Here is a 19370-nt window from a genome sequence, read left to right as displayed (position 1 = left end):
ACTAAAAGAAACCAGAATGATGTCTCACCAAATAGAGAACATCAATAGACAGAAAATGTAAACACTAAATAGATATTCTTAAGCTGAAAAGTATAATAACTGAATTGAAAAATTCATTAGAGGAACTTCCCCAGTGGTCCAGTGGCTACGACTCTGCGCTCCCAATGCAGGGGGCCTGGGCTCGATCTCTAGTCAGGAAACTGGATCCCACCTGCTGCAACTAGGAGTTCACATGCCACAACTAAGAGTTTGCATGCCACAACTAAAGATCCTGCATACTGCAACTAAGGATCCCGCAGGCCTCAACTGAAGATCCCGCATGCTGCAACTAAGACCCATCACAGACAAATAAATAAATAAATATGGAAAAAAAAAAAGAAAAATTCATTAGAAGGGTTCAACAGATGATCTGAACACACAGAAGAATCAACGAACTTGAAGACAGGTCGATGAAAATGAAAAGTCTGAGGAAAAGAAAGAAAAAAGAATACAGAAAAATGAACAATATCTTAGAGACCCGTGGCACACCATTAAGCGTAACCAACATAGGCATAATAGGAGTCCTGGAAGGAGAAGAGAAAGAGAAAGGGGCAGAAAAAATATGTGAAGAAACAGTGGCCAAAAACTTCCCAAATTTGATGAAAGACATGAAAGAAAAAACTGCCAATGGAGAATTCTATATCCAGCAAAAGTAGCCTTCAAAAATGGAGGAATCAAGACATTTCCAGATAAACAAAAGATGAGGGAGATTGTTGCTAGCAGACCTGTCCTACAAGAAATGCTAAAGGGAGTTCTTTAGGCTGAAATGAAAGGACATTAGACAATAACTTGAAGTCATACAAAGAAATAAAAACCACTAGTAAAGGTAACTACATAGGTAAATATAAAAGGCAATATTATATTTTTGGTTTGTAAATCCTCTTCTTTTTCACCTATATGATTTTAAAGACAAATACACAAAGCAATAATTAAAAATCTATGATAATGGGCACACAAAGTATAAAGAGGTAATTTCTTACAATAATACAAAGGGGGAGGGATGGAGCTATAGAGGAACAGAGTTTTGTTTTTGTTTTTTTTTAAATTTTTACACTTTATTTATTTATTTATTTATTATTTTTGGCTGTGTTGGGTCTCCATTTCTGTGCGTGGGCCCTCTCCAGTTGCGGCGAGCGGGGGCCACTCTTCATCGCGGTGCGCGGGCCTCTCACTGCCGCAGCCCCCCCCTGCTGCGGAGCACAGGCTCCAAATGCGCAGGCTCAGTACCTGTGGCTCACGGGCCCAGCTGCTCCGCGGCATGTGGGATCCTCCCAGACCAGGGCTCGGACCCGTGTCCCCTGCACTGGCAGGCAGACTCTCAACCACTGCGCCACCAGGGAAGCCCAAACAGAGTTTTTTTGTATAGCATATGAAACCAGATTGTCATAAATTTAAGATGTAATCCCCAGGGTAACCACGAAGAAAATAACTAAAAAAGAATCAATGATACAGTTGTCCTAACCAAAGAAGACTTCAGTCTCACCTTTGTTATGTTCTCTTTGAGTCTCCCGACTAGGTTTACACTAGGGAGTAAAGCTCTAGGGCACAAGTTAAAAGGAAGACTTTCTCTGCTGCAGAAACTCAAGAAGGATTTAATAACTGCACTAGATTTTGTTGCCTCTCCCCAGAGGGGAAGAGGAAAATGTACTCAATTATTGGCCATTCAGACATTTTTACCATATCCAATTCTGAAAAAATTCAAAGTACCAAAAACAATGTAGGTAAACAGTAAAGTGACAAAAGTCTAAGTGTAAAATACTTTTTAATCTGCAAATTTCCTTTTGGTCGTAAGCATGGTGGCTCCTTCAACTTTATAACCATATGTAATCAATATAAAGCTGTGACTAGTAACCTTTTGGAAAACCACTCCAAAAGATGTAAACAGTAGTTGGTGTAAGTAAGCTAAGGAGTTAATTCAGGGCCAGAATAAATACAACAGCTGAAAACAATAACAGTATATGGTGCATATAACTAGATCTGAGAAGCAGAATGCCACTGTGAACACTCAGTAGGATGACACAACAGAAACCAAAACAAGAGTCCTTCACATTTTTGGAATGGGAACAATAACACTACTAGGGTTAATCCAACAGAGACTGTAAAAGTTTTTTAATTGCTCTCCCTGCTTCCTACCTTATTCTTACAACACATCCTCCAAACTGCAGCCACAGTGATTCCTCTAATGCATATACGTCGGCTCACATGGTCTCTCTGCTCAGACTCCTCACAGGACCTCTCATCTGTTCTAGATCAATCCCTGCACTGCCTGTAAGACCTACCATGACCGAGTGCCCAGCCACCTAGAGGGCTCATTCCCTACCACACCCCCTGGCTGCTCCAGCCACCCGGCTTTCTTATTGTGACTCAAACATGCCCAGATACACTCTGCCTCAAGGTCTTTGCATTTGGTGTCTGCTGTGCTTAAAAGGAGTAGAATCTCAGCGTTGAATGGTTTTCTTCCTCACTTCCTTCAGGGCTCTACTCTCATGTCACCTATTAGAGGGGCTTTTGCTGACCACATTACCTGAAACAGGACCTCCCCTCAACATTACTCTCTATCCTCTTCCTCTGCTTTATTCTCATTCATAGCCCTAATTACTACCTGATGTTCTATATATTTAATTTTAATTTATTTACTGACTCCCCAGCCTCTGCCCCACTGTAAGTCTCTGAGACAGCTGAGATTTTGGTTTTTTTATTGCTGTATACCTAGCACCTAGAAGAGTACCCAGGACAGAAGAACTATTCAACCAACTGTGGAATGAATAAGATTAAATTAAAAGCATGAATACCTACAATTAAAAGCATGAATACCTACCTAGAATACATGTCATGGGGCAGGTTTCTTCCAGATTACTCAGAAACACTTCTTTCTTGTAGAACATTTTTGTGGGCTCGTGTTCCGTCTCTTCTGGGTGAATGAAGATGGGGCCGTAAAAATATGCAGCTCCATCTCGGACCCATACCTTTTCAATTCTTGGGAGAAAAAAAAATGGAGAAATTCCATTAAAATAGAGTCCTTACAGGTTTCATTCCTAAAGGCTTAGTCTAACAAAAATTCTGTTAACCAAAAACTTAATGATATGCACTATTTAGAGGAGTTTCATTGGCTGTTTTGATAATAAGACAATTTCCTTGATTTTTTTCCCCTTTAAGCATGTGAAAAGATACTTGGAAAAAAGAGAAGTGAACATTTGGCTACTCATCTCAGGGGGAAAATTTTTTTTTAACGTAATACTAAGGCATACAACTTAATAGTTTAAGCTGACTCTCAGGTTTTCTTCCTGAGATGCTAAGCATCTATCATTGGATTTGTGAGCTGAATAAACACACAGATCATCAATATTTGGGGTCAGATCACATCAGTGGCACATATTCCTTTAAGGCCATGGTTCATGACCTTTCTGAAGGCCAAGATCTAATACCCCTTTACCCCATGAGAATCTGATGAAAGTCACAGACCAGCTCCCTAGAAAAAAATAAAAATTAACATCTGACTGTTCAGTGCAGATACTGTACCATTCCTCACAACCACACCATAAAGTTGCTAATATTATTGTCCCAATAGCCTCATGGTTCCAGACATGAAGCAGCATCCTCATTGCAGTTAATGGTAACTCCACCCTTCCAGTTCCCCAGGCCAAAATGCAGGGGTCACCCTTGACTCCTCTCTCTCGGACACTACATTCTCCTAACTCAGTCTTTCAAAACAGGATCTGACTAATCTACAGAATTGGATCTGACTACTGGCCTGAACCACCATCATTCTTGCCTGGATTATTGCAAGAGCCTCCTAGCAGATCTCGCTCTTCTACCTTTGACTCTTTACAATCAGTAGACAGAGCAATCCTGCTAAGCCCTAAGTCAGATGTCACTTCTGGGGACTTCCCTGGTGGTCCAGTGGTTAAGACTCTGTGCTTCCACTGCAGGGGGCGCAGGTTCGATCCCTGGTCGGGGAACTAAGATCCCGCATGCCTCGCAGTGTCGCCCCCAAAAAAAGTCACTTTTGTGCTGAAAATAATCCATGATATTTCATTTAATTCAGTAAAGGCCCAAGTCCCTACAATGGTTTCTGAGTCCCACAAGATTTGCACTATATCCCTTGGCTCTCATATCTCCTATCTAACTCATGTACAGCTCACTCCGCCTGTAACAGACTCTGATGATTTGAACAGGCCAGGAATGCCTCTCTTCCGGTCTTTACACAGGCTGTTCTCTGTCCCTGGAAAAGTTTCTCCCTGGATATTTACATTACTCACTTCCTTGGTTTCTTCAAGTGTTGGCTCAACTGTCAGCTCTCAGTGAGGCTTTACATACCATCCTATTTAAAGTTTTGAACACCCTAACTTTGACCATGGCACTCCTGATTCCCCATACCCAGCTCTATTTTTTTCCACAGCACATATCATGATGTAATGCACTATACACTTTACTTATTCATGATGTTTATAGTTTGTCTTCCCACTAGAAAAAAGATCCGCAGGACTAATGATACTTGTTTGTTTTATTCACTAATGTATCTACAGAGCCTGGCAAATAGTAGGTGTGTAATAAACAATTCCTGAATGATGAACAAATACAATGAGAAAACAAGCTCAGAGAGTTAAGTCATTTGCCTATGGACATTAAACTAGCAGGGCTGGGACTTCAACCAAGATCTCTTGGAACCAACTACTTTCCTTAACTACTATCCTCTACTGCCCAGCCCTGCGCCCTGACTCCTTTAATGCTATTCTATGTCATCCAACCATACTTCCACCCATTTACTTGTTCATCAAATATCTGAGCCTCACTCACTATGCTTGGAGCAAGGGATATAAAGGTATATATATCGCTTTTTTGCTCAAAAAGAGAGGGTCTCTAACTCTCAGGGCATTTGCAGTCTGATATGGAAGCCTGATAATATAAATGATATGTGCTCTGAGAAGAAGGAAATACACGGTGCTCTGAAAATGTGTGATAGGGAGACCTAACCTAGTCTGGAGGAGACAGGAAAGGCTTCCTTAAGGAAAAGCCATTTCAAATTTAAGCTAAAGGAGTTCACCATATGAAGCTGGCAGGGAGATTTCTGGGTTGAGAGTTCAGTAAACGGCAGGAGAAGAAAAAGCAAAAAAAAAACAAAAAAGGATTCATGGAAGCAATTTAAAGAAGGAAGTGTGGCTAGAGGCGTAAGCAGGGAGACTGTGGTGTGAGAGGAAGTTGGAAAAGCTGCCAAGGGAGGGACTTTAGCCTTCATCCTAAACAGTGATGAATTTCTACTGGCTCCGAATCTCTCAAACCAAACCTTGTCCTCTCTACCTCAAAAACGCTCACCTGCCCACACGAGGGCGCACCAGGCCATGGGACTTGATGAAGACACAGTCGCCAACCTTCAGCCACATGTCATTATACCGGAGCTGCTCAAAGTAGTGGCAACCTGGTTCACCGTTAGACATTTCCACAGGGACGTCTTCTTTCTCCTGTGGTAAAGGAAACTGGTTGAAGACAGGCCGCTGACAATAAAGGAGTTGGCAGAGAAGGTAAGAAGGGAAGGCAGATTTCCTTCATTTTAACTTAAAAGAAAAAATAACCATAAACAGAAGCTCTGATAAAGATAGGAAACCACAGGAATAGGTTACTGAAATCAAACTGAGTCTTATCAAATATTGTATCTATTTTAAATTTCTAGTTAATTTTCATAAAATAATGTTACTCCAAGACTGTTTTATTCCCCTCTCCTTCCTTCCCCCATTCTTACAGACTTTAGCCAACAAAAGCAATGGAGAAGACTTATCAGCATACAGAAAACAGCCTCATGCAACTGTTAAAAAGATAAGGAGGAAATTCTACACAAGCTTCCTCTTCACCACATTTCTTCATATTAACAACTGACTGATTTAAAAATTTTATCATTTGGATTTATTCCAACATGGAAAGGAACAACATAGCCTCTGTGACATAAACACACATACTCTGTTTTTGAATAAATTACAGGGTCTGTCACCTACTGGCTGCTGTGACATGGGTAAATTACTTGACCTCCTATGCCTTAGGTTCATCATCTGTAAAATGAAGATATTGTGCCCATCAGATGGGGCTGTTAGGAAGCTTAAATGACACAATTCATGCTACATACACAGAATAATGCCTGACTCAGAAGAAAAATAAAAGATAATTCTGACTAATGAAAATAAGAAACATAATTTACTGAGAACCTAGCAGATACTGAGCACAGCACTAGGTGTTTTAAATACAAAAGCTCTAAAACACATAAAAGCTGAGGAATCTGCAGAACACCCCCCAAATTTTCTACTGCATCTCCCTGAGAATATCTGAAACTTCAACCTTAAGGAAAAAAAAATCTCCTTTAGACTGTCCAAAATAATTTAATGTTTTGATCTTTATGATTTCTAATGTGGTACTGAAATGGACTTCCTGGAAAATCCTTAAGAATGAGAGAGGTCCCACATATATGTTGGGTGGGGGGCACCTGAAGGAATGGAAGCTATGAAAAAGAAAGCCCTGAGATTAAGAATACATTTTATTTCAGGAATGGGTTCTGTTCTAGTTATTCATCTAAAAAGTTCTTAGCATGACATGATTTGGCCATGCAATATTAAAATAAATATATAAGACTAAAAAAGTAACTCATACATAGAGAGAACACTGGGGACTTACGAATTCTAATGACAATAATAATAACAAATTTAAGTTAATTCCCACATTGACTTCCACTGACATTTCTTCTTTTAAAATTAATGTCTCTATGATTCCCAGACATACTGGTAAAATGTAAAAAATACCATGTTTTTTCCCAAGCTCCTTTTCTCTTACAAACACTGTAAGGACACTAAAATGGATATTTTTTCTAGGACACTAAAAATTCATTTTTTCCAGTTTTTACATTAACAATTTAAAAACTTTATTTTTCTTCTTTATATAAAAAGTGTATTTGTTGGAAATAATTCAAACATTAGAGTATGTAAAATTTAAAATTGACTGTCAGCAATTAGAGAAGAAAAAGAAATAAAAGGAATACAAATTGGAAAAGAAGAAGTAAAACTGTCACTGTTTGCGGATGACATGATATTATACATAGAGAATCCTAAAACTGCCACCAGAAAACTGCTAGAGCTAATTAATGAATATGGTAAAGTTGCAGGATACAAAATTAATGCACAGAAATCTCTTGCATTCCTATACACTAATGATGAAAAATCTGAAAGAGAAATTATGGAAACACTCCCATTTACCATTGCAACCAAAAGAATAAAATACCTAGGAATAAACCTACCTAGGGAGACAAAAGACCTGTATGCAGAAAACCATAAGACACTGATGAAAGAAATTAAAGATGATACCAACAGATGGAGAGATAGACCATGTTCTTGGATTGGAAGAATCAACATTGTGAAAATGACTATACTACCCAAAGCAATCTACAGATTCAATGCAATCCCTATCAAATTACCAATGGCATTTTTTATGGAACTAGAACAAATCATCTTAAAATTTGTATGGAGACACAAAAGACCCTGAATAGCCAAAGCAGTCTTGAGGGAAAAAAACGGAGCTGGAGGAAATAGACTCCCTGACTTCAGACTATACTACAAAGCTACAGTAATCAAGACAATATGGTACTGGCACAAAAACAGAAACATAGATCAATGGAACAAGATAGAAAGCCCAGAGATAAACCCACGCACCTATGGTCAACTAATCTATGACAAAGGAGGCAAAGATATACAATGGAGAAAAGACAGTCTCTTAAATAAGTGGTGCTGGGAAAACTGGACAGCTACATGTAAAAGAATGAAATTAGAATACTCCCTAACACCATACACAAAAATAAACTCAAAATGGATTTGAGACCTAAATGTAAGACTGGACACTATAAAACTCTTAGAGGAAAACATAGGAAGAACACTCTTTGACATAAATCACAGCAAGATCTTTTTTGATCCACCTCCTAGAGTAATGGAAATAAAAACAAAAATAAACAAATGGGACCTAATGAAACTTCAAAGCTTTTGCACAGCAAAGGAAACCATAAACAAGACGAAAAGACAACCCTCAGAATGGGAGAAAATATTTGCAAACGAATCAACGGACAAAGGATTAATCTCCAAAATATATAAACAGCTCATTCAGCTCAATATTAAAGAAACAAACACCCCAATCCAAAAATGGGCAGAAGACCTAAATAGACATTTCTCCAAAGAAGACATACAGACGGCCACGAAGCACATGAAAAGATGCTCAACATCATTAATCATTAGAGAAATGCAAATCAAAACTACAATGAGGTATCACCTCACACCAGTTAGAATGGGCATCATCAGAAAATCTACAAACAACAAATGCTGGAGAGGGTGTGGAGAAAAGGGAACCCTCTTGCACTGCTGGTGGGAATGTAAATTGATACAGCCACTATGGAGAACAATATGGAGGTTCCTTAAAAAACTAAAAATAGAATTACCATATGACCCAGCAATCCCACTACTGGGCATATACCCAGAGAAAACCGTAATTCAAAAAGACACATGCACCCGAATGTTCATTGCAGCACTATTTACAATAGCCAGGTCATGGAAGCAACCTAAATGCCCATCAACAGACGAATGGATAAAGAAGATGTGGTACATATATACAATGGAATATTACTCAGCCATAAAAAGGAACGAAATTGAGTCATTTGTTGAGACGTGGATGGATCTAGAGACTGTCATACAGAGTGAAGTAAGTCAGAAAGAGAAAAACAAATATCGTATATTAACGCATGTATGTGGAACCTAGAAAAATGGTACAGATGAGCCAGTTTGCAGGGCAGAGGTTGAGACACAGATGTAGAGAACGGACATATGGACACCAAGGGGGGAAAACTGCGATGGGGTGGGTATGGTGTTGTGCTGAATTGGGCGATTGGGATTGACATGTATACACTGATGTGTATAAAATTGATGCCTAATAAGAACCTGCAGTATAAAAAAACAAACAAACAAAACAACTAATACTAAACTTTCATTGGGTTATTTGTATGGAAATATGTTAATATAAATGTTTCAGACATTACATGAAATTTCTAAAAATCTTATATGTTCTGGTATAATGTTATAAGTCATAATCCTAGTTATTACCTTAAAATGTATATCTCAGAAATAACTAATTTTCTTGTCAACTGCATTATTATGAACTTTCATCAAATTTTTAACTGTGGTCATTTTTAAGTCTTTTGTCATTTACAGACAGTTCTGTGTGTACTCTGATGCTTTTGCAAATATGTTCCTATAAAAGGGTTTCATCTTTAAGAAATTCATGGAAAAGACTCTGACAAGTACAGGTTTCTGGTAACTGACTGTACTGCTGAACTGAATGAATAAGCATTTTCAGAACTCTAATGAAAAACTGATGAACTCATAAAAGTGCTAACAAAAGATCAAGAGGAAAAAAAAAATTTAATTACATGGGACTGAGTGAACTGATGAGGATGAGTATAATTTTTGTGACTTTGTCTGAATTAAAAAAAAAAAAAATCCAACAAGGACTCAGAGGCAAAGAATATACAAATCAATTTTCACTGCAAAGTAAAGGAGCTGTTACAGTGGAGGATTACTGGACTGAATGTCAATACTATGACATAGTATGAGCTTGTTTCATGTTTGGTAATTGCAATCATTGTTGCTTTTGTTGTGGTCATCCATGTACAATGCTTGGTGTCAGTCTATTTATCTCTTGTAAAAATAAAATACAGTGTGTGTGTGTGAAAAAAAAAAAAAAAAAAAAAAACAAGTCTTCTGTGATCTAACCCTAGAGATAATCATCCAGTTTAGTTTATAGTTTTCCATGTTTTTTACACATACATATATGTAAACATACATTTTGATTTTTCTGAGTAATGATGGAACCACATCCCATTCTGCAACCTGTTAATTCCTTTTGCTGGCTGCAGTTTGCATTATATGAATGGATGTATAACAATTTAATTCCCATTGACAGGCATTTGGGTTTGGCCTAGGGTTTTGCTTTTACAAACAACACTGATGTCACCCTTTGGCGTACCTAGTTGAGTACTATGTTGGAACACATTCCCTGCCATCAAACAGCAGGGCCAAAGGGAATGCCACTGATGGGAGATGAGAGTGTGTTACCCCACACTGACACCAGGCTGCATGTATTATCAGGCTTCAGACTTCTTGCCAATTTGCTGGCCATTTTAAAAGCTATTAGATTAATACATTTTCTTACATTTTTGAATGACCTTCTATAAATGATCTACTTGGTCCTTTGCCCATTTTTCCAGTATTATTTTTTCCCTAGACTTCAAACAGCTCTTTGTACATTAGAAACAGCAGTCCTTAGACTGTTTCATTAAACTAATTGATATTGTCAATTGTATCAAGAAAATGATCTGTTTTTTTTTTCTTTTATGGCTACTGGGTTTTATATCATGTATATAAAAGGATCCATTCCAAGCTCATAAATGAATAAAAGATTACAGGTAAATAGTAGTAAATGTACTTACGTTAGCAACTTATGTTTCTTTTTTAATGTTTATATCTTACTTATTTTGGAATATGAAATGAGGTAGAGTTCAGGTGGTTTTTTTTTCTTCTTTTTTCAAATGGCTACCAGTTTTTCCAATATCATTTGATTCCATCCTCTCTTGCTGATTTGAAATACTACCTTTATACAAACTCTCAGTTATAAAATAAATGAATCACAGGTATGAAATGTACAGTGTGGGGAATAATTACATAGTATCTCTGTATGGTGACAAATGATGACTAGACTTACCATGGTGATCATTTTGAAATGTATAGAAATATTGAATCATTATGTTGTATACCAGGAACTAACAGTATTGTAGGTCAATTATACTTCAAAAACACAAACTCAGAAAAAGAGATCAGATTTGTGGTTACCAGAGGCAGGGGATAGGGGGAAAGGGGGATTGGATGAAGGTGGTCAAAAAGTACAAACTTCTAGTTATAAGATAAATATGTATTAAGTATGTAATGTACAACATGATAAATATAATTAACACTGCTGTACGCTATATAGGAAAGATGTTAAGAGAGAGAGTAAATTCTAACAGTACTCATCACAAGGAAAAAAAATTTTTTTTTCTATTTCTTTAATGTTGTATCTATATTGAGATGATGGATGTTCACCAAACTTACTGTGGTCATCATTTCATGATGCAGGTAAGTCAAATCATTATGCTGTACACCTTAAACTTATACAGTGCTATATGTCAATTATATCTCAATAAAACTAGAAGAAAAAAAAGGCGATTGTGGGACAAAAGGGAAAGTATGAATCAAGTCTCTAGATTAGTAAATAGTATTAAAGTTAATTTTCTGGTTTAGATCCTTGTACCATGCTTTACAAGGTGTTAACATTAGCAGAAGCTGAATGAAGAATATAAGGAATGTCTTTGTACTATCTTTGTTAAGCACCTGGCACATTTGTTAAGTCTAAAATCATTTCAAAATTAAAGTTAAAATATATAAAACTAGGGACTTCCCTGGTGGCACAGTGGTTAAGAACCTGCCTGCCAATGCAGGGGACACGGGTTCAATCCCTGGTCCAGGAAGATCCCACATGCCGGAGAGCAACTAAACCCGTGCACCACAACTACTGAGCCTGCTCTAGAGCCTGCAAGCCACAACTACTGAGCCCGTGTGCCAACTACTGAAGCCCACATGCCTAGAGCCTGTGCTCTTTAACAAGAGAAGCCACTGCAACGAGAAGCCTGCGCACCACAACGAAGGGTAGCCCCCGCTTGCCGCAACTAGAGAGAAAGCCTGCGTGCAGCAACAAAGACCCGACACAGCCAAAAAATAAATTACTAAAAAAAAAAAAAAAATATATATATATATATATATATATATATATACACACACACACACATATATATATATAAAAACTAAAATGAATGAATGAGTATCTTTATATTCTGGATTTAATTGTGAAGAGCCTATTCCCTCCACTGACCAACCCTGAGCTAATATCTTAATATTTTTTTAATGTATTTTTGTAAAATGTAATACTATTTGGCAGGGTAAAGCACTCTTGACTACTCTTTCAGTTTTTCTTTTTCTGGTGCCTGTCATGTATTTATTCTTTCCTAAGAATGCTAGAATTAAAAAAAAAAAAAAAAAAAGAATGCTAGAATAATTTTGTCAAGTTCCAAAACAACTTATTCAAGTCTTTAATGTCCTGCAGTAGACTATTTTTCTTCCCCTAGGTTCCATATATTCCTTTTAAGATAATTTCTTAATGTATGTTTTTTGTTCATATGAATTGGATATTTTCTTCCATATGATTTTTCTAACAGTTGTTAAAGTGTATTCAACATTTTCATTTTACTTTCAAAAGTCTTATGAATTATTGTTCTGTTTATATAAGAAAGCTAATGACATGTATATAGATTTTGAAATTTATACCTGTTGAACTGTTTTCAAAAACTTTTCAGTTAATTTCTCCCCATTATCTGCAAAAAAATAATTTTTCCTCTTACTGTCAATATTTTTACTACTTTTGTTTGTCTAACTACATTGGCTACTCTCAGAAAAATATAGATAATGGTACAGAAAGCACCTCTGTCACGTGTATAACATTAAAAGGAATTTCTTTTACTCTAGGCTTGAGATACGAAGACAATTTTTAAAAATCACTTTGAGGAAATATCCATTTGAAGACTTCAATCAAGATGGGTACTATACCTTATCAGATAATTTCTCCTTTTATCTACTAATTATAATGACGTGTATTACTGAATTTTCCTAATTTTGAACAATCCTTGCATTCCTAGAATGAACTCCCCCCTACTTGGTCATGTTGTTCTCAAACAACTAACTTGATTTCACTTGTAACAATACATTTTTCCCAAGTATTTTTTGTATCAGTATTCATAAAGTGAGACTGAACTGCAGTTTTCTGTTTTTACTTTGTCAGACTTTGGAATCAAGATTATTCCGGCTTGGTAAAACAAACTGGGAAGTTTTCTTTGCTCTCCATGCTCTGCAATAACTTTTTTTTCTTTTGGCCACGCCACGCGGCATGCGGGATCTTAGTTCCCCAATCAGGGATCAAACCCATGCCCCCTGCAGTAGAAGCGCGGTGTCTTAACCACTGGACCGCCAGGGAAGTCCTTCAATAATTTAAAGGGTTAAAAGAATTTACCTATGGAATTATCTGACCTGAGTACTCTTTGAAGTGAGCTCTTTGACATTAAAAAAATTTCTTCACGTTGTTGTCCACTTACATGTGTTATCCCTACTTGATTCCACTTTACTAATTTGTATTACCCTAGAAAATTATTCACTTCATTCAGGTTTTTTAAATTATTTTTTTTGGTTTTGTTTTATTTATTTATTTTTTGGCCACACCATGCAGCTTGTGGGATCTTAGTTCCCTGACCAGGGATCTAACCCAGGCCCTTGGCAGTGAAAGTGTGGAGTCCTAACCACTGGACTGCCAGGGAATTCCCTCATTCAAGTTTTCAGATTTATTAACAGAAATGTACAAGTCTTTAAATTTCCTCTATATTTTGTATGTTGAGCTTAATTCCCTTCTTTTTCCTTTATTAGGATAGTTGGTAGTTTATCTCATTGAACTTGTCGAAGTCTCCTTTTTAATTCTGCTGCTCTGTTTATTTATTTATTCATTCATTCATTTATTTATTTATTTATGGCTGTGTTGGGTCTTCGTTGCTGCACGTGGGCTTTCTCTAGTTGCAGCGAGTGGGGGCTACTCTTCATTGCCGTGCACAGGCTCCTCATTACCGTGGCTTCTCTTGTTGCGGAGCACAGGCTCTAGGTGCGCGGGCCTCAGTAGTTGTAGCACACGGGCTCAGTAGTTGTGGCTCGCGGGATCTAGAGCACAGGCTCAGTAGTTGTGGTGTACGGGCTTAGCTGCTCTGCAGCATGTGGGATCTTCCCGGACCAGGGCTCAAACCCGTGACCCCTGCATTGGCAGGCAGATTCTTAACCACTGCGCCACCAGGGAAGCCCTGCTGCTCTGTTTTTTTTAAGTATTAACTTCTTTCTTTCCTTTATAATTCCTTCTATTAGGCTGGTTTTTTTTTTAATTTAATTTTTTTTTTTTTTTGGCTGTATTGGGTCTTTGTTGCTGCATACGGGCTTTAGTTGCGGTGAGCAGGGGCTACTCTTCGTTGTGGAGCAGAGGCTCTAGGCACGCAGGCTTCAGTAGCTGTGGCACACGGGCTCAGTAGTTGTGGTGCACAGGCTTAGCTGCTCCGCGGCATGTGGGATCTTCCCGGACCAGGGATCGAACCCATGTCCCCTGCAATGGCAGGCGGACTCTTAACCATTGCGCCACCAGGGAAGTCCCTAGGCTAAGGTTTTATATTGTTGCTCTTTTTCTAATTCTGAATTTGAGTACTTTGTTCATTTATTTTTGAGACTAGGTATTCTGAAATGTAAAATTCTTTTCTATGTGGCTATTATCTACATACCTTTTCCAAGTTAAAACTGTCTTCAGTTCGACTGTCCTCTGAGTTGTCTGTGTTCTTCTCATCATCCCCTTTATCTGCATTTGCAAATACAGAGGCCACTCGGACCACAGGCAAGGGCACATCTCGAGGGACAAATCTAACTGAGCTGATAGGCATGGTCCATAGTTTAATTTTCTTAAAAGATTTGGTTTTGGCAGAATACCGTGATTCACAGACAAAAACATCCTCATCTCGAAAGTTTTCTGGGCATAATTTAAAGTATTCCTGGTGGATATAAGAATAAAATCAATTAGGTGAATTTTCTGAAAACCAATCAACCAAAAAACAAATAAAATCACCAAACAAGCAAAGAAATAAAAGCTAAAGTATTAAGACTTTTTGACAGTGAACAACAAATGGTAAATGGCTAGAGATCCAGGAGTATTTCCTTACACTGAATGGCCTTACCACATACTGTTTAGCTTATTTAGCTTACCAACTGCTCCTTTGACAGTATATTAGTATTTCATACAGCTATAATGTTCCTTAAAGCTGTGGGCATGTGCCTATACTACACAGACAAACAAAAAGTGCACCTTATTACCTAAAACCACACTAACAATTTATAATGATCCTTCAGAAAATGTCACCCTTAAAAATTTATCTGCCGGTATAAAAAAATTTAAGCTAACTGCATATAGCTATATAGTGTAGGCAGCAAATGGTCCTTCACCATCATGTTCAGGTTAATTTCTCCCCAAATCTTTACAGAAGCTAGAGACACAGCTTAAAAAAAAATTCAACAGTTTAAAACAGAGCTATCAGTTTTGTAAAGATCAATTTTTTGTGTTTGTAAATTTTATTCCCATGGAATAATTTATTGTTTTGGGACTAATGAGTTTCTTACCTTAACAAACATGACCACACATTTTCCTAGAATTTTACTAACAGGAACTTTATTGTAATAGTCACTCTTAAAAACTTCTTTTTCTAGAAATTTTCGTGTAGCCAAATGGAATGTTTCATTTGGCCGATAAAACCAACAGCCATACAACCATTTTTCACCTCAAAAACAAAGAGAGAGAGAAAGAGAGAGAATTACCATTAACAAAAATAACATATTCTTTGTAAAATGAGCAAATACTACATCCATTCTGCCATGGCCTAAACCTAGCAATGTGCTTTTAGGCCACGGTTCCTTAATACAATTATCTTAGAAGAAACAATACTTTAAAATAATGAAATGTAATGAGGCCTAAAAAATACTACTTTCCCCCTCCTATTAAAAGATGTATAATAAATAGAATAAGGAAGGTGATGAGACCTACTCTACTCTGCTGGGTCAGGACACACCTAAAGCTGTGTGCTTTTATAAGGATGTAAGATATACTAAAGGACATATTTAGCTCTTGGGTGAAGGAATACAAAGGTATTTTACATGATGAACAGCTGAAACAATTGGATTGCCTGGATCACACTTCTGCTTGCTTTTGGTTTCATTAACTCCTATTCATTCTCTATGTCTCAAGTTAAAGGCAATTGTTCTACGAAGCCTTTTTGGCATCAAATTCTAAGCTAAGGCACATGTCTCTCTATAACAATTTCTTCTTTATTTGTGATTTTTACCAGAGTGGTTTTGCCAGGGGCAAAACACAGGCCTTTTGTTCTTCTCAATCTCTGCCATCCTACAGAGTTTGGCTCACGGTATGTTTTTAATAAATATCAGTTGAATGACTGAATCTCAACTAGACTTCAAAAAGTTGTATTTCTTTCGACTCAGCTGTGCCACTGCCCAACAGTGCTTGAGCCTATGTTTCTCATATAGTGGGTACTTAATTGCATTTACTGACAGTGTAGAACTATTGTTGGAAGACATAAAATGTCTGAGTTACAATTTCCTTCCCTGAGAACCAAGGAGGAGTACAATAGTCACATCTCACCAATCTGCCCTCCAATTTAAAACGAACTTACCAGCAGAATCTTCCCACAGTCTCTCAATACAGACTATATGTGGTTGTAGATTGGCCTCTGCAGGCTCCACATAGACGTAATCTCCAACATGGTACATACTGTTCTTAAAGCTGCAGTCCTGGCTGTATGTGCGATGTAAGCCTGAGAGGCCTGCAGCTCCAGAGGAATCTTCACTCTTTTCAGCTTCTTAGGTAAAAAAGAGAAAAATGTTCTCATGAAAGGGATGCTGGAACAGATGCAGGATTCAAACAACACATACTAATACATTTACTTCTTTTCTAGATACTCAAAGGCAGGATTCAGGACAAACAGTATGACATCCACATTCCCAATAGCCTCTACTCAAAATTGTCTTTTTGAATTACAACCAACTGCCATTAATTTAAATAAATACATAAATAAAGCAGCTACAGAATAAAAATAATCACCTTAATAATATATGCTCACTAGAGTCATTCTGGATGATACAAACATATAAAGTAGAAAACAGGTCACTTGTAAATCATGTAATCCTAGAGATAATCTCATATGTACTTTCTCTCCATCCTAACACATCTGGAATTTTTTCCTCTGACAGTTATTACATGGTTATGTCACAATGAATGGAATCATAGAATTGAGGAGATATGGAATATGTATTTCATACAATATACTGTAAACTATATATGCATACACTTAATGTATCATGAACATTTCCCCTGAGATTAAATGCTTTTCAACAAGATTTTTATTTTTGTTAAACAAAACTTTAAAAAAATATTTATTCATTTATTTATTTATTTGGCTGTGTCGGGTCTTAGTTGCGGCACGCGGGATCTTTAGTTGCAGCAAAAGTTGCAGCATGTGGGATCCTTTAGTTGCAGCATGCAGAACTGTTAGTTGGGGCATCTTTTTAGTTGCAGCATGTGGGATCTTTTAGTTGCAGCATGCGGAATCTTTAGTTGTGGCATGTGGGATCTTTAGTTGCGACATGTGAACTCTTAGTTGTGGCATGTGGGATCTAGTTCTCTGACTAGGGATTGAACCCAGGCTCCCTGCATTCGGAGTGCAGAGTCTTAGCCACTGGACCTGGACCAGGTAAGTCCCTAAACAAAACTTTTTAATGGCTCCCATATAAGCCATTATCTGCAAACACCGTAGGTTTTTTTCAGGAAAAAGCTTTGCCCACTTCTTTGATTACTTCCTTAAGATAATTTTTCCATAAATGGAAGAGCTGGAAATAAGCATGTTAAACGTTTTTAAAATGCATATTCCAAACTGACCCCCAAAAGTCTATACCAACTTAAGTCCTTCACTCTTTGGCTACAAGGTGGCGGGGGGGGGGGTCTGTTTCTCCATTCCCTCTCCAATACTGGTATTATAATTTTTTTTTAAAGTTTTGCCATTTTTGGTAGAAAATGTTATCTAGCAGTTGATTAATCAAATGAATCCCTGTGACATAGGAAGCATATTCACAAGGTTCTTGAGAATTTTATACCAACCGGAACACTGTCAACAGGCCTGAAACGGACAGAGTACAAAATGAAAGAAGGCTGTTAAACCCCCCAAATTCTAGAGACAGGAAACAGGCTGATAAAACAACTCAGCTGCAAACATGTGTTACCTTTCATGAAAAAAGATGATTCAGAGGGCAAAGTGTGGAGCCACAGAGAACTAATTCCATGCCCTGAAGCCTAATGGAGGAGTCTGCCTGCCCGGATCTTGAAACTGCTTGGAATTGATGACTCTTTTTTTTCTTTCCATTTCTCCCTTTTTGAAAGGGAATGTCCCTGTTATCCTATGCATGTTCCATCACTATACTGTAGGAGCAGAGAACTTGTTTTTTCACTTTCACAGGTTCACAGATGAAGAGAAATTGTGTCTCAGGATGGATCATACCCAGAGCCTCACCCATACACCTAGTTTAGACGATTTAAATAATGAGATTTGGGACTTCTGAGTTGATGGTATTTAGATTAGATTTTGGTAGCCGGTAGAGGGGTTGTTACAGTAACAAGTACCTAAAAAAATATGAAAGTGACTCTGCAATTGAATAGGCAGAGACTGGAAGAATTTTGAGGAACACGACAGAAAAAGCCTAGGTTGCCTTGAATAGACTGTTAGTAGAGAAATGGACATTAAAGACTTGGCATTGAAGGCTCTGAAGAAAATGAAGAAAATGTTATTAGAAAGTGGAGGAAAGGGGTCCTTGTTATATAGTGGAAGAAGGCCTAGCAGAACTGTGTTCTGCAGTTATGTGGATTCTAGGCCACCTGAGCTGATCTTTTAGATATCTTTTTCTTTGTTTATTTGTTGTCGTTCTATTTCCTTGGAGATTTCTTCAACTTTATCTTCTAATCCTTCTCTGTTTCCCTTCTGCTATCTTTAAAACAATTTTTTAAGTGAATAAATTTGATATATAACATTGTGTAAATTTTTAAAAATATTTATTTATTTATTTAGGCTGTGCTGGGTCTTAGTTGAGGCACATGGATATTCGTTGCGGCATGTGGACTTCTTAGCTGTGGCATGCAGGCAGGATCTAGTTCCCTGACCAGGGATCGAACCCGGGCCCCCTGCATTGGGGGTGTGGAGTCTTACCCACTGGACCACCAGGGAAGTGCCACATTGTGTAAATCTAAGGTGTACAACATGTTACTTTGATCTATTTATATACTGTTGCCATTGCAGCAGTTTACCACACTACATAACTATAGGACAATATTGTTGTCTATATCTACTGTACTCTGCATTAGATCTCTATAGCTTATTTACTACTCTTTGCAAGTTTGTTCTGTTAAACAACATCAATCTTATCCCCCAACCCCACTCTGCTATCATTTTTTTTTTAAAAGCTTGAGATATAATTAATACACCATACAATTCACCTATTTAAAGTGCACAGGGGCTTCCCTGGTGGTGCAGTGGTTGGAAGTCCGCC

At 37.6% G+C, this 19370-nt stretch overlaps 1 protein-coding gene across 16 annotated transcripts in view; it reads right to left on the bottom strand.

The window, feature by feature from the left end:
* PBRM1 (polybromo 1) overlaps window positions 1-19370 on the bottom strand; it is a 108028-nt gene that overhangs the window by 23809 nt on the left and 64849 nt on the right. For all 16 annotated transcript variants that reach the window (XM_068559418.1, XM_068559419.1, XM_068559413.1 and 13 more), the window contains 5 exons: window positions 16451-16636; window positions 15387-15544; window positions 14501-14764; window positions 5353-5498; window positions 2858-3015 (listed from right to left, as the gene is read on the bottom strand). In XM_068559418.1, the coding sequence (XP_068415519.1) occupies window positions 2858-3015; window positions 5353-5498; window positions 14501-14764; window positions 15387-15544; window positions 16451-16636 (912 nt within the window). The remainder of the gene's footprint in view (window positions 1-2857; window positions 3016-5352; window positions 5499-14500; window positions 14765-15386; window positions 15545-16450; window positions 16637-19370) is intronic.

The sequence above is a fragment of the Eschrichtius robustus genome, chromosome 12 (genome assembly GCF_028021215.1).
Source record: "Eschrichtius robustus isolate mEscRob2 chromosome 12, mEscRob2.pri, whole genome shotgun sequence".
NCBI classification, from domain to species: Eukaryota; Metazoa; Chordata; class Mammalia; order Artiodactyla; family Eschrichtiidae; genus Eschrichtius; species Eschrichtius robustus.
This window is presented reverse-complemented; position numbering and strand designations above follow the sequence as displayed.